The sequence below is a fragment of the Colias croceus genome, chromosome 1 (assembly GCF_905220415.1).
Source record: "Colias croceus chromosome 1, ilColCroc2.1".
Classification (NCBI taxonomy): domain Eukaryota; kingdom Metazoa; phylum Arthropoda; class Insecta; order Lepidoptera; family Pieridae; genus Colias; species Colias croceus.
In genome coordinates this window covers 12,685,809-12,700,253 of record NC_059537.1, presented here as the reverse complement: position 1 = coordinate 12,700,253, position 14,445 = coordinate 12,685,809, and the positions used below count along the sequence as shown (strand labels likewise).

Below are 14,445 nucleotides of genomic sequence, written 5' to 3'. Positions count from 1 at the left end.
AACTAAATAATTTAAAATAACTACATTGACTTTATAAATAAACCTAAATAAATATAAATTGGTAACCCTGAAAACAGATCACGAAGTCTACGTAGAAACAAGATACTTATCAATTCGTAGAATACAAAAAACTCAGTCGATCAACGCACTATAGCAATACAAACCGACAAAAAGACGCACAAAAAACTTGATCGTAAAGAGGATCCGATAAGTTTGTAATTATAGGCAATTGTTAATACATTTGTACATTACGCTCTTTTGAATAGAGTTTTATTATTATTAACATTCAAATTGGGAATTAAAAGGTAAAATTTAAAAATTGAAATTAGGTAATTATACTTAGTATAGGTATACTAAGTAGGTACCTATATAGTTTTTAATTTATCCACAGAAGTACCAACTATTTTGTATATTATAAGAAATACCTACATACATGTCTTGCATTGGCAATATAGTATTATATTATTATCTGTGGTAATGTGTATTTAAAAAATATACAATGGCAATCGCCAACGTCCATACCACGTTGAATACACCGGTTCTCGTCCGATCACCGAAGTTAAGCAACGTCGGGCGCGGTCAGTACTTGGATGGGTGACCGCCTGGGAACACCGCGTGATGTTGACTTTTTGCACTTTTGAGGCACTTTATGGTAAAACTCTATTATGATTATTAATAGTCAAGAGTAAAGTTACAATAGGTAATGTAGTAACCTATATAGGGAGAGCATTATATTCCTGGAAGGATCATTCGAAGCGACAATTAGTCCGTATTAAGTTTTTAGTACAATTATAATTTAGCTATCCTAGGGAAAATTATTTTAAAGTAAACCCAGGAAACCCAGTAAGACATGGTCATTATACAGGTCACGAAGTTGTTACATTTATTTAAATAATGCCCATGTATTATTATAGTTGTCTTCATCTTAAATGATTTTAATCACGATTATGTTTTCCTTATAAATTAAGCACGCAATTCGTATACGATAATTCTAAGAATATAATGTATTTACTACGCCTGCTTTGAATTTTTTTGTATTTAAATTGATTATTTCATTATTATACTGTTCGAAATGAAATATATTAAATAACGTCATACTGATTTTAATTTGCTTTTATTAGCTTCATCATCAATCCATCTCTACTGGGATCGGGAAGGCCATAAACAAAAAAGAAGATTAGCTTCATCTGTATTTTTGTAGGCTTGTATATTTTATGTCACGGGTCCTTCTAGTTTAGATTTTGATTTTTAAGTATTAATTTGACGTCGTTGTATTAATTAATAATTTCATGAGTTTAATGTTTATTTTTTTAAGTGTATTGTAGTTTACTTATAAGTAACTTACAAGTAGTACTTATAAGTAAACTACAATACATCAAAGTGTAAAGTGTAAAAAAATAAGTGTATCTATTTAAATATAGCGCAAGTTTCGTTGCAATTTAGTATTAGTTCTAGGAACTATTTATTAGAAGCTAGATCAAGGAGACTGATTTACCAACTTGTCAATATGAGGAAGTCTGAACAATTGCAATGATTTATCTAATAATATCAAACTGAAAATATTTATAATAATAAAAGGCTACATTCGATTGCAGTTTCAGTATCCTTGCTTATTGTTATTTATTATTTACGATCGAGATAACATCGATTGTTAGGTAATGTAAAATATACTTTCAGTTTATTTAAGTCTAGCTTTTAATTAAAGGCTGATTAGTTATATATTTGCTGATAAGTATTATTCGTTTTCATTTATTTCATTTTGATAACGTAACTACTGCTTTTTTGTGTGTATTCGAATTTTAACACAAAAATAATAATTGTTTGCAATTACAAACAAGAACGAGGATGGTTACATAAACGAATAAAATAAGTAATCTATATCTATACTAATATAATAAAACTGAAGAGTTGGTTTGTTTGAACGCGCTAATCACGGGAACTACTGGTCCGATTTGAAAATTCTTTCGTTAGTCCATTTATCGAGGACGCCTATAGGCTATAATATATCATCATGCTAAGACCAACAGGAGCGGAGCAATGCGGGTGACACCGCGGGGTACAGCTAGTTAAAGATAAAACTATGAAACCAGATGATATATTTGCATAACTACCGGATTAAATTAACAACGTACCTATTTATGATATTTCGTTAATACTCAATTAGTCATGTAGGTAACTCTTAAAAAAAACAATAAGAAAAATACAACACTACAATTGGATTTTATCAAGGTCTCAGGTCAATAACACTTGCTTGCCTTTATTGTAACTAAAACGTATTTGATGCAAAAAGTGGGAGTTATCCGAAAATATAAAATAGTTTGGAAAATCCAAAAGTGCACGCCTCATAATCTCATCCTTTACAATAAAATTGATTATTTATAAAGAGTACACTATAAATATAAAAAAAAAAAAATAAAACAGTTGGAAAAGTAAAAAAAGCGGTACCGTAATAATTGAGCTATTTTTCTTGTGGCCCCACCTAGATGTGAAACTGCGCAGGTTTAAGGGACTGACTACCAACTTATTTTTTTAAACCTTGGCTTATAGTATAAAGAATCGAGTTTATAATGGTGAATTTTGAGTACACTATAAATATAAAAAAAAATAAAAAATAAAGAATATATATAGATATACTAAAATTATGGAGAACAGTCGATATTTTTTTTTGTTTATTTAATAACAATTAAACCACATCGAATCAGACCCTGAAAAATGAAAGGGTTCTATTCCTGAGCATACTCAAGCGTAAGAGAAAAAAAAAGACTCGATTAGTAAAGTATTTCGGTCGCTATCGTGTTAACAAGAAAATCCTCCGCACATACAGACACACGGACGTGCAAGACAGAACTTTTTTAAACTGTTTTTTAACTAGTTTAAATAACAAAACTGACATCAAAAATATCATGAATATTAAAAATAGTGTTTTTTCTTAATATGTGTGTGTATGTATTATCTTACAAGTGCAATGTATGATACATAAAGACATTTTAAGTTTGAAAAATCAGATGTTTTGCGCGAAGTGACAGTAGTACCCACCTCAACGCTTCGCTTATGAGGCGTGCAAAAATCAGTACTTTTATAAATTAAAAAAATATATATTTCTTCAGGTTTAAGGCCTCATTTTTCGAATAAATAATAGGTGAGAAAAGGTTGACCAAATACAGCCTCTAGAGTCTAGAGTCTAGATCTTTACTGAAATACAATCATTATAAATACAAAATTGACTGTGTACCTACTACCTATTCCTATATTTTATATCAAAAGTAAGGAAATGAAGGAAATAGTTCATAATATACACAGAAGAAGAACTGCGTCAACGACCTTCATAATATGTCAAAGCTCGATAAAAAGTGCGGAAATCAACAAAAATATTTACATAGTTTTTCCACGTGTTTTCTTGTTTTTCGTGAATTATTTGCGTATTAATATTTCTTGTTTTAATGAATCTAGCTAACCGATTTTCCGATTTCCCAGCGACGCGACGTCAACGCAAGGCGCAATTCCATGCATTTTCATTTGAAACACATCATATTATGAGTATTATAAATCCATACTTACCTACTAATATTATAAATGCGAAACTAACTCTGTATGTCTGTCTGTTACTCAATCACGCCTAAACTACTGAACTAATTTTCATCAAATTTGGTATGGAGATATTTTGATACCCGAGAAAGGACATAAGCTACTTTTTACCCTAGGAAATAGGAAAGGTTTTATACCGGAAATCCCACGGGAACGGGGACTATGCGGGTTTTTCTTTGATTGCGCAGGCGAAGCTGCGGGTGGAAAGCTAGTTATAATACATCTATGGAACTGTTTACATACATTTTATATAAAGGGTATAGACTTCTCACTGAAGTACTAATTAAATGTTCACATTGAATGTATTTCTGTGAATGTAAAGCGAATAAATGTAAACAGTATTATGCAATCGAGGTTTTATTTACATTTGATACTAAGAAATGAACTGACATACATGTGAATTTAAATTGATTAGATTTAGCTTTTCGCCCGCAACCGAGTATTCGTCAAGTTACCTAGTACCTACAGGAAAACACGCATGTTTTCCGTTCCCATGGGATTTCCATTGTTCATTCAAAGCGACAGGTTTACGCATAAGGTTCCCCGTCAACTTATAATTAGTATTGTGATTAGTATTTTTAATATTTACTAACATTAGATTATAAGTTACGAACTAACATTAATGGATGATGGATCCCTGTCATCTAATTGTTTAAAATAAATAAATTATTCGGGAACATCCAAATCAGTTCAGTGGTTGAGGCGCCTGAAGAAGAGTTTCTTTCGCATGTCTGATATTAGTTATGATTTATTTCAAAAAATTGATTCAAATATCGAAAATTATATGATTAAAATATGGTATGATTGACGCAGCGTTTGAGCATAAACAAAAAAACTTGCTCTGTTTTGTGGTTTGAGAAGCTCGATCCACAATAATATTATAACCCGGAAATACATTCAGCGTTGTTCTTATATTACGGTTTGTTTATTTTTTATATAAAAAACATATATGTTAAAGCGAGATGTTTTTGTATACCTTAGTTAAGAGCATAGACTATATACTTATTACGGAGAGTTTGTGGGACTGGCACATAGATTGAAGTATTCGTACCAAACGTTTTACAAATAACGCAACTAAATTCAAACTCAAAAAACCATACATAAACCGCAAAACTTTTTTTTCCAACGTCAATACTTAGCTTTTTTAATATATTTAATAACACACTCGAATGAAGTTCAATATGTCGATGCTTATTATCGTTGATTGGAGTTTTTTATCTACATCGATTATGTCATATTAGGGGTCTATAAAAGTCCCATCTCGTCGGGTATACAGGTATACCCGTTGTATAAGTAGAGGTTACAGGTAGTATTAAAGACCATTAGCATAAAGCAATTAGACACGCTCATAATTCGCTTCACAAAACCGCTCAGTTTGCCGGTTTCTGGTACATCTTTGCTATATAAGGCAAAAACGTAAAAGATTCATGTAGTTTTGTCGAGATGGCGAAAATATTAACAGTCTGCTTGCTGGTTGGGATATTAGTTTACGTTCAAGCCGCACCAAGTAAATATTTAAACTTTTGTCACTAGTTTTAAAAAGTTAAAAGTGTATTGTTATCGTTAGTGTTTGGAATTATGTTGGAGTTAAGATCTTAAAATGCACGAAGTAGTTCTCTGATGAAAGCAAAAACATTAATGAATTATTTGTTTAGAAAAAAAATACCTGTGTAATGACTACATCTTATTCATGTTGTGTATTCTTCGTTATGACAAAGAGCAAGGCAGGAAACAAGCCGCCCGTAAAACAATATCCAGACGACTATATTTTGTCATTCTTTCAACATTAATTGCAGTTCATAATAACAATTTTTAAATATGTTTTATATGCAATATGTTTCAGCTCACTTTAAAAGCAAAGGTCACGGTTACAACCGCGGTCACGGCGGTTACGGCGGCCACGGCGGTGGTTACGGCGGTGGTCACGGCGGTGGTTATGGGGGAGGTCGAGGCTTCAGCCATGGGATAAGCCACGGCGGTGGTCACGGCGGCGGTTTCGGAGGCGGCGGCGGCGGTGGAGGAGGCGGTTACGGTTACGGTTTCGGCGGAGGCGGCGGAGGCGGTGGTGGCGGCGGCGGTGGCGGCGGCGGCGGTTACGGCTACGGGAAATAATGCCGAAATTGCGGTATGAGAAATATTATATATTGTACATAATATACACATTATGGTGACTGAATAAAATTTGTAATTGAGCATGCTAATAGTAGAAAGTAAATAAAGTCGAATCTGCTTAACAAAAAAGCTGCACGAAATATTTACTGTGAACAATGGTAATTTCTTAAAAACCTCTTCAGAGTATTGATTATAAGTATCAATTGCGTCACATGTAAAATTATTGGAATTACCCCGAAAAAATTTTTATTTGGCACATTGAAAATCAAACAGCTGACAAAATTACCAAGATCAGGAATATTTTATTCATATTAATATTTTTTAAATAATAAGGCTATTTCAAAAAGTGGGGGGTCTATCTATCCCGGTTTTACCCTATAGCCTAAAAGTTTTGAAAAAGAAACCTATCTACATTTTTTTCCTAATTAGATATCGAAGGTTTTTAGTTTTTTAATTATGATCAAGTTGGTTAATAACCAATATAACAATTAACATCGATTCTTATAATTTCAGAAATCAGATAGCAGACGAGATCACGCTGATACCAACTTACGACCATTACGTTTAAAATAAATTCATCATAGTGTATAATTGTAATAAATACATAGAAATAAATAAATTATTTTAACAATCATTGCTGTTTTATTTAAAAGAAAGGATAAATAGTCTAGAAAATTAGTAAAATTTATCGTGAAGCCCAAATAAATCGTGTAGTTTTGAAAATCGCTACAGTTACCTTGTCGTATCTTTGTCTCGTCCTTGACATGTCCAGATGATCATATCAAAAGTTCTCAAGAGTGGAGGGTGAGCTAAGGGTGTAGGGGGTGTTCAAAGGACCATTTTAAAGATTTTTTTTCTCTAGAATAACTGTAGCGATTTTCAAAACTACACGAATTATTTCCGCTAATGGCCCGTTTTCGGCCTAATACGTCACAACCTTAGATGTGCAGCCTCCTTACATAGTAGTTGCTTACTACATTATAATAATGATAATTATCTTAGACCACATCTCAGCTTAACATCAGGCGAGATAGTGCTTGTGGTCAAGCTCTTCCCTATCGACAATTAAAAAAAAATAAGGGACAGACAATAAAATATATTATAATGTTTTCTTTTTCAATCTGTTATATGATATCATAAAATTACTAGCAAAATAAGGTTTCCATACATATTTTTAAAAATATTATCTCGAATAAGGCTCATTAAATATGTATAAAATAATTTGGGTATTGAGGATTCCCCGAGAGCGCATTCGTGATTTCCTCTATGAAAATAATGAAATAATTAGTGCTATAAACATTAGAAGACGTATTTTTTTATTCTTATTATTTAAATTTTAATCCACCTATTCTTGGGTAATGTATTCTTAAATGGGTTTATACTCATGCATTGCAAATTGTATTTCAATCTCGATATAATTATATTTCAATTCTGATAATATTATATAATCAAATACATAGTACATACTCTGTTGCTTTAATAGGTTAAAGTATTTAAATAAAAACTACATAACAACAACAAAAGTACTGGATAGATACAGAGGAAAAAAAATGGTTGTCTGTAAAGTCGGTTTACTGACGATAGTTGAACGTGACAACGATTGTGCTTTTTTTGTCGCTCGTTCCGCGGTCTCGCTTACGCTGGAACGCCTCAGAGCGAGGTAACGCCGCATGAGTCATGTTTTTTCGGTCGTGCAGCCGGCTCTATCGAATTATAAGACGTTGTCACGTCAATAAGTTCGACAAAGGTTAGACAAAGGCAATGCCTTTTTTTCTTTTAATTCAACATCTCAAGTACGTCTCAAGTGATTGAAAAATATTTTTTTTTTAATCCAAGGAAATGTTTTTTTAAACTTTTATCATAATGTTAAGCTTTTGAGTTGATATTATAAGTAAAAAGGTGTAAATAGGATATTAGCGCTCAGGAAGTGCCACATATAATAAATACTAGCTGCTCCGCGCGGTTTCACCCTCGTAGCTCCACTCGTAGATTAGAGTATAGATTATTGCCACTGCTCTATAAGTAAATGAAAACATCTTGATGAGTCGGATTTGTTGAAGAAAAATAACTACACTATAAATTTTCTTTTGTCTTATAGACCGAGTAATAATTTGTTATTTTAAATTAAATAATCATAGTTGATAGTATGCATTTTATCAGATTGCAATCTGAACACGTCTTGGACTTACATCTTGTTATTAATATCTAGCAAAGACGAATATAATTAAATATTAGTTTTAAATAAAAAATCTTGTGATTTTATTGTTACTATTGTTTGGCATTAATCACATTGCAAACAATTTCATATTTGGTCCATACAGACACACCGACATAAAAACCTAATATTTTTTCTTATATAAATGAATTAAAGCAGTACGAAGATAAATAAATATTTCAGGACATTTTTCACACACGGCACGATCTGATCCCATACTAACCTTTCGCTTGTGATTATGGAAACCAAATGGGTGATGAACATACATACATAATTTTAAATAAATACTTATTTAGATAATTAACACTCAGACACAGAACAAACTATACTTAACCACCACATAACTTAACCTTGTCAACTGTATCAAATACTTTTGAATGTGCAGAGTAACTAGAATAATTATTTTATGCATACTGATTTGCATTACTGATTTGCATATAACCAAGCATATTATGATATTCATTCACGCATGATTTAGGTACCTATAGTTTCTAACCACAATACCGCAAGTCTTTAATAGATTTATCCTATATCAGACATGGTAAAGCAAATTGCATGAATTTGTAATCAAAATAAATCATAATTTTTTACCTCCTTTGAAGTGCTTTGTTCAATTCGGGTTGAATGGCCGTAAAAAAGTATAAAAATAAACGTAACTTTTAAATACAAAATTTGTAGGAAAATTTCAGAATATTTAAAATGGGTATTTGTATGTGAATGTCTGTATAAAGGTCTTTTTGGTCTTTTTGTATATCTAGGTGTAACAGATTTTCCCATTGTGAATTAATATATAAATAAATCTTGACTTACCTTCATAGATAGCCGATAGGAGATAAATAAAACGAAAATATAATATTAAAATAGGTATCATTTATTCAAAGAAAATAAATATCAAAAAGGTTTACTTATAATAATTATTTATTGATACAGTTATTATGCTTTCTGCACGAAGCTTCACTGGCATAATTGAAGGATATTTCCATATTTTTCTTTTACTTTATTGTTGACTAGCTTTCCGCCCGCGGCTTCGCCCGCTTTGTCTAAAACCAATTAAATTATATACTTAAACCTTCCTCTTGAATCACTCTATCTATTAAAAACTGCATCAAAATCCGTTGTGTAGTTTATACATAGGGACATAGGGACAGAGAAAGCGACTTCGTTTTATACTATGTCGTGAAGCTACGCCGCAGATGCAACGTTGTCCCTAATTTGAATAATACCTATGTAGATCTAGAGTGTGTATGAAAATAATTTTAATTTGAAAGTTGTTGTTGGATTCGCCGTCATTAAGAGTCATCTTAACTTTCAAACTGGAATAAAAGGATTTGTGACATAAATTAAATGAATTTTAATTGAGAAAAGAGTATGACACCCGGCAGGTTCTTATGTAGAGAAAACACGAAAATGGGTAAATAGGGCAGAAACCTAACCTAACGAAAAAATCTTAACATATAATATTATAAGTACTTACTGATTTATAAAAGTTCTGGTTCAATAATTGCTTTAGTTTCGCAAAATACTAATAATAGATCTACCTACCTATTTTATCAAATAATTTATTGAAAATGCCAATCGATATTTATCCTAGCTTTTAACCCATTGAGCCCCGAGCGCCCCATCGGGCCACGACACAATAGATTTTCTATTGTGTCTGTGATTCCGGGGGCTGAGTTATTAATTATTTATGATCTTTAAAAAGATCATAAAAAGGTCACACACATTATTAACCACGAAAATCAATACATTAATAGTCACCCACTTCGAGTCGACCTGAGTATTCTCGCTAAAAATTAGCACAAAAAATTCGCAAACAACAAAAACTGAAGTGTGTACTGTAAACATTTACTAGCTCATGACATAAGCTCGGTCAGAATCTGATTATATAAACGGCGGGATGTGGTTGGACTTCGTAGTTCAATTGTAATGGCGAAACTTGCAGTAGCCTGTGCGGCCTTAGGGCTCGCTGTTTGTGTGTACGCTGCACCGGGTAATTATATTGCATTTTATTTCTAAATAGAGCTTTGGATAAAATTTCAGTGATTAATTAGTTTAGTTTAGTTCGTTTGTTCAATTGTAATGTGGCAACGGTTCATCCAATACAGGAGATATAGGACCATTCTAGGACCAGAAGACTAATTATTGTCCTGAAAGTTAATTTCCCTTACATTAAAAGGATGTGGCGAAAGTAGAAAGATGTATGGTAGAAATTTAAGAAAAATCTAGTGTTAGATTTTTAATAACCATGATCTTATAATGCCTAAGTAGTTTGTGTTGAAAAGCTTAATGGAAATGGCACTTTCTTTCTACATACTATTATTGCTCATACATAATGTATAATCCTACCTTAATAATTATATTAACGCGGTGCTCTTTTTCTCTCCTATTCCTCATTGGTGCCTATATAAAGTTTTCTTTTAAATTTTATATTCAAAATAAAAATTTCTGCGAAACCAGTAAAACCGATGTTTTTATCAGTTTTGTTTTTGTGTATATTATCCCATAAAGATGTAAATGAGTCATGGAAACTCCAAAGTTAACTAAACAATACATGACCATTGTGCCACAGTTTTCTTGCGAAGGTTTTTCTTAGTGTGTTGTTCGAACAGGATATGTTTGATAATACATCTTGTGCATCGAAGGCCATTTTATTTATAATTAATTACTGTTTACAACTGTCTATATTTTAATATTTATGGAGGATAATTTTAAATTGATGTAATACATACTTCTCAATATCTGGAATTAGTCTTTTAGGTCGCGCATAATAGACACTTAGCGTCGATTTAAGGAAACTTTGTACATAATATTATAATTTATAGTATGTATTTTAGATAGGTATATTTTGTATGCTTATTCTCACTCATAATTCCAAATTTATAAACAGCTCTTATAATTAATGTAAACAATAGAATCTAATCAAATTTTCACAACCAGACAAAAAATGTAAATGACGTACTCATTTCATTTTTAAATTAATAATTATTATGTCAACTTCAGTTTTAATAATTAATACTTCATAATTAAGTAAGTAGTTACACTTATTATAATCATAACCTACTAGCGGTCCGCCCCGGCTTCGCCCGTGGTACATATTAACGTTTTCTCTACATAAGAACCATCCTCGTACTTCAAGGAATATAATAAAAAAAGAATTATCGAAATCGGTTCAGCCGTTCTCGAGTTATGGAATTACAACGAAAAGTGGCATTGATTTTTATATATTAGATAAATAAAAACTAATCTGTTATCTGGGGTACATGAGTCATTTCTATCAATAAACCTTTTATAATAATTGTATCTAATAGTAAAAACCCACGCCAAAAGGATTTAATAACAAAAAACGTGTAAACTAATGCAGTATTTAATTTTGCAAAATTTTCCGAGGATAGTCTATTTTACATAAATTATATGATGTTCCGCCAGAAATTGGTTCTTGACGATTTTTATAGTATTTAACTTATTATTTTTTATAGTCTTTCATGAAGCATGGGTACTACATATTATTTACGAATGTTATTAGTAAATCTATATAAACCTGTTCACTACTAAATGCTTGGTGTAGTAAAATAATTGTAGGTATCGCAGAAAATAATACCTGAAAAGTCCTGCCCTTATATTGGACCTAAGTATATTTCTGTATTAGTATTTATCCTATTTTTTTTTAAATATGTATATGTATATAACAAATCATTCTTCTTTTAATTCTAGGTTACGGTGGTAACGGTGGTGGTTTCGGCGGCGGCGGCGGCGGTGGAGGCGGTAAGGGCGGTGGTTTTGGTGGCGGTTTCGGAGGAGGCGGCGGCGGTGGCGGCGGCGGAGGTGGCGGTTTTGGCGGTGGTTTCGGCGGCGGTAAAGGCGCCGGCGGTGGTTTAGGAGGTAAGGAACTTTTGCTAATACATTACAATAAATTGTGCTATTAGACGATCGTATCAATTAAATACTATAAAAAGTACATAGTAAAAAAGTTTTTTAAATATTACAAATTAGACAGCACTGTTAATTATAGGTTTTAATTAAAATTGCTTAAATTTCATAAGTAGATAAACCTTGAAATGACACGTTTAGCAAATTAGGTAGGTACTCACAATTTTTAAACTTTATCACTAACATAAAAACTAAATTACACATCACATCGCAAAGCATAAGCAAAACTTGAAAGGACACATTTAGCAAATAACATATTTAAAATTTATCACTAATTAATACAAAAATATTATAGTATCCAAGAAACATCGCAAAGCATAGTGCAAAATCTCTTTATGTACTGATCCTCTAACAACTGTTACAGGTGGTGGCGGTGGTGGCCTCGGAGGTGGTCACGGCGGTGGCCTCGGAGGAGGCGGTGGTCACGGAGGCGGTCTCGGGGGAGGAAACGGCGGCGGTCACGGCGGGGGTTTGGGCGGTGGAAACGGCGGTGGATTGGGAGGCGGAAACGGCGGTGGATTAGGAGGCGGTCACGGAGGCGGCCTTGGCGGTGGAAACGGCGGTGGTCACGGAGGCGGCCTCGGCGGTGGAAACGGAGGTGGTCTAGGCGGTGGACACGGCGGCGGTCTCGGAGGAGGCGGTGGTCACGGCGGCGGTCTGGGAGGCGGAAACGGCGGCGGTCTGGGCGGCGGTAACGGCGGTCACGGAAGCGGTGGCTATGGCGGTCACGGCGGATATGGCGGTTCCAGCGCCAGCTCCAGTGCTAGCGCTCACGCTAGCTCGGGAGGCAAATACGGGTGAGTTCTAGGCAATACTTTATATAAATATAATTTCTTAAAGTTTATTTTGAATTTTAATAATGTTTAATTATAAAGTTTGTATCCACAATGTCTTGAAATACATGTACATAGTAATTAGTAGCTATCGTATACTTATCCGACTGTGGATGCCTTGATGTGTCAAGGCATCCACAGTCAAGGTTTTTTAAAACTGTTTAGTTAAAAAATAGGTTTTTATCGAAATATTTCTAATATCCCATTTTGTGGTCCACATTGCTTGATCATCGATTGAAGAGTGGAAAAAAACTAATCTTTAAGAACAATGAGTAAAATAATCAGAAAGTTAAATGATAGGTACAATATGACCAGCATATCTACAAATAAATCCTAATCTGTATCAGAAGTGAAAGACTAATATGGTCTTACCACAAAACAATTTAAACACTGTCTAACTTTAAACCAGGGAAATGTCACTTTAATAATTGTCTTTGTGAAATACGACAAAACCAGAGTAAAGAGAACCCGCACTTAAAGTTAAACCCAGTCTAAAGTTTTTTGTAGTAAGACAGTAATGAACTAAATTTTTGGGACATTCTTGTAAAATATTTTAAACGTCATGATATGCTCTGAGTTTAATCACGATGTATAAATCTACATGCCGAAAGATTCATGTAGTAAATATTTAGTTTATGGTAGCAGTTAAATAACACTTTATTTCATTATTTTCAGACGTTAATCTTCATATCGAGAACATGGCGGTGAAACCAAAGTGCCCAGTGCAATAAGCAGACAATGTGATATAGTTATAACATCTCGCCATTAAATTGTATTTTTTATAAAATAGATTATTTACGAAAATTTTAATGTTTTATTTTTGCAAACCACGTTATACTAAAATACCTGTTTTTAAGTGGGGTAATATACTTTTAGATACCTACTTATTTTAGTAAGTAGATATGTAGTTTAGTTTTTTTTTATTCGTTTTCTGTATAAATCAGCATTTATATTAATCTATATCAAATGTATATTATTGGGGTACAAACAAATTTAAGGAAATTTTACTGTACCGAGTACATACTCGCAAATAATTAAAAAAAGAATAACTACAGATTACATGTATTGTTACATGTTATGTTAAAAATCTGAAGAGTTTGTTTGTTGGCTTTGACGCACTAATCTCAGTAACCATTGGTCTGATTTGGAAAATTATTTCACTTTTCGAGATAGTTAGAGATAGTCCATTTATCGAGGAAGGCTATATCGCTATATATTATCATGCTAAAATCAATAGAAATGGAACAATGGAGTAAAACCGCTGGGCACAGCTTGTTATAACAGAATATTATGTTAGGGCAGAGAAAGTGTATCAAAAATAGGTACCAATTTATTTAAATTACTTATTTCACACGGTTCTGCAACACAGATGGAACTGAAATTGAACTTTCATCTCATATTATCCTTGTCAAGCAATTACTTAATTTAATCTATACATATAATAAATCTGTAGAAGGGTCAATTCTGTACATTGAAAATATTGAAAAAATAAATAGCAGGGGGTGTTACTGGATCGATACCAAACCCAAATATGTGATTAAAAAAATTTTTGTCTGTCTGTCTGTCTGTCTGTCTGTCTGTCTGTATGTGAAGACATCACGTGAAAACTACCCGTTCGATTTCGATGAAACTTGGTATAATTATACCTTATTATCCTGGGCGTAAAATAGGATACTTTTTATCCTGGAAAAATACGTAGAAAAAAAATAATCTTAATTTTTCAGTTATCCATAGACGTTGTTTTGTAGAACCGCGAACACACGTTGCGTATTA

General features: G+C 32.8%; 2 protein-coding genes and 1 non-coding gene across 3 annotated transcripts; all 3 read left to right on the top strand.

The window, feature by feature from the left end:
• Positions 1–508: 508 nt before the first annotated feature.
• On the top strand, positions 509–627 carry LOC123698033. Its single transcript, XR_006752340.1, has one exon. It is a non-coding gene; the product is annotated as a 5S ribosomal RNA (ribosomal RNA).
• A 4,259-nt stretch (positions 628–4,886) lies between these two features.
• LOC123694571 (ctenidin-3-like) lies at positions 4,887–6,331 on the top strand. Its single transcript, XM_045640039.1, has 3 exons — positions 4,887–5,092; positions 5,429–5,710; positions 6,211–6,331. Exons 1-2 carry the CDS (start codon positions 5,029–5,031, stop codon positions 5,695–5,697), a joined length of 333 nt encoding a protein of 110 aa, XP_045495995.1. The 5' UTR covers positions 4,887–5,028; the 3' UTR covers positions 5,698–5,710; positions 6,211–6,331.
• A 5,636-nt stretch (positions 6,332–11,967) lies between these two features.
• Positions 11,968–12,640, top strand: LOC123705967 (glycine-rich cell wall structural protein). The gene is made up of 2 exons (XM_045655092.1): positions 11,968–11,974; positions 12,204–12,640. The coding sequence occupies exons 1-2, from the start codon at positions 11,968–11,970 to the stop codon at positions 12,638–12,640; spliced, it is 444 nt and encodes a 147-aa protein (XP_045511048.1).
• The last annotated feature ends 1,805 nt before the right edge of the window (positions 12,641–14,445 follow it).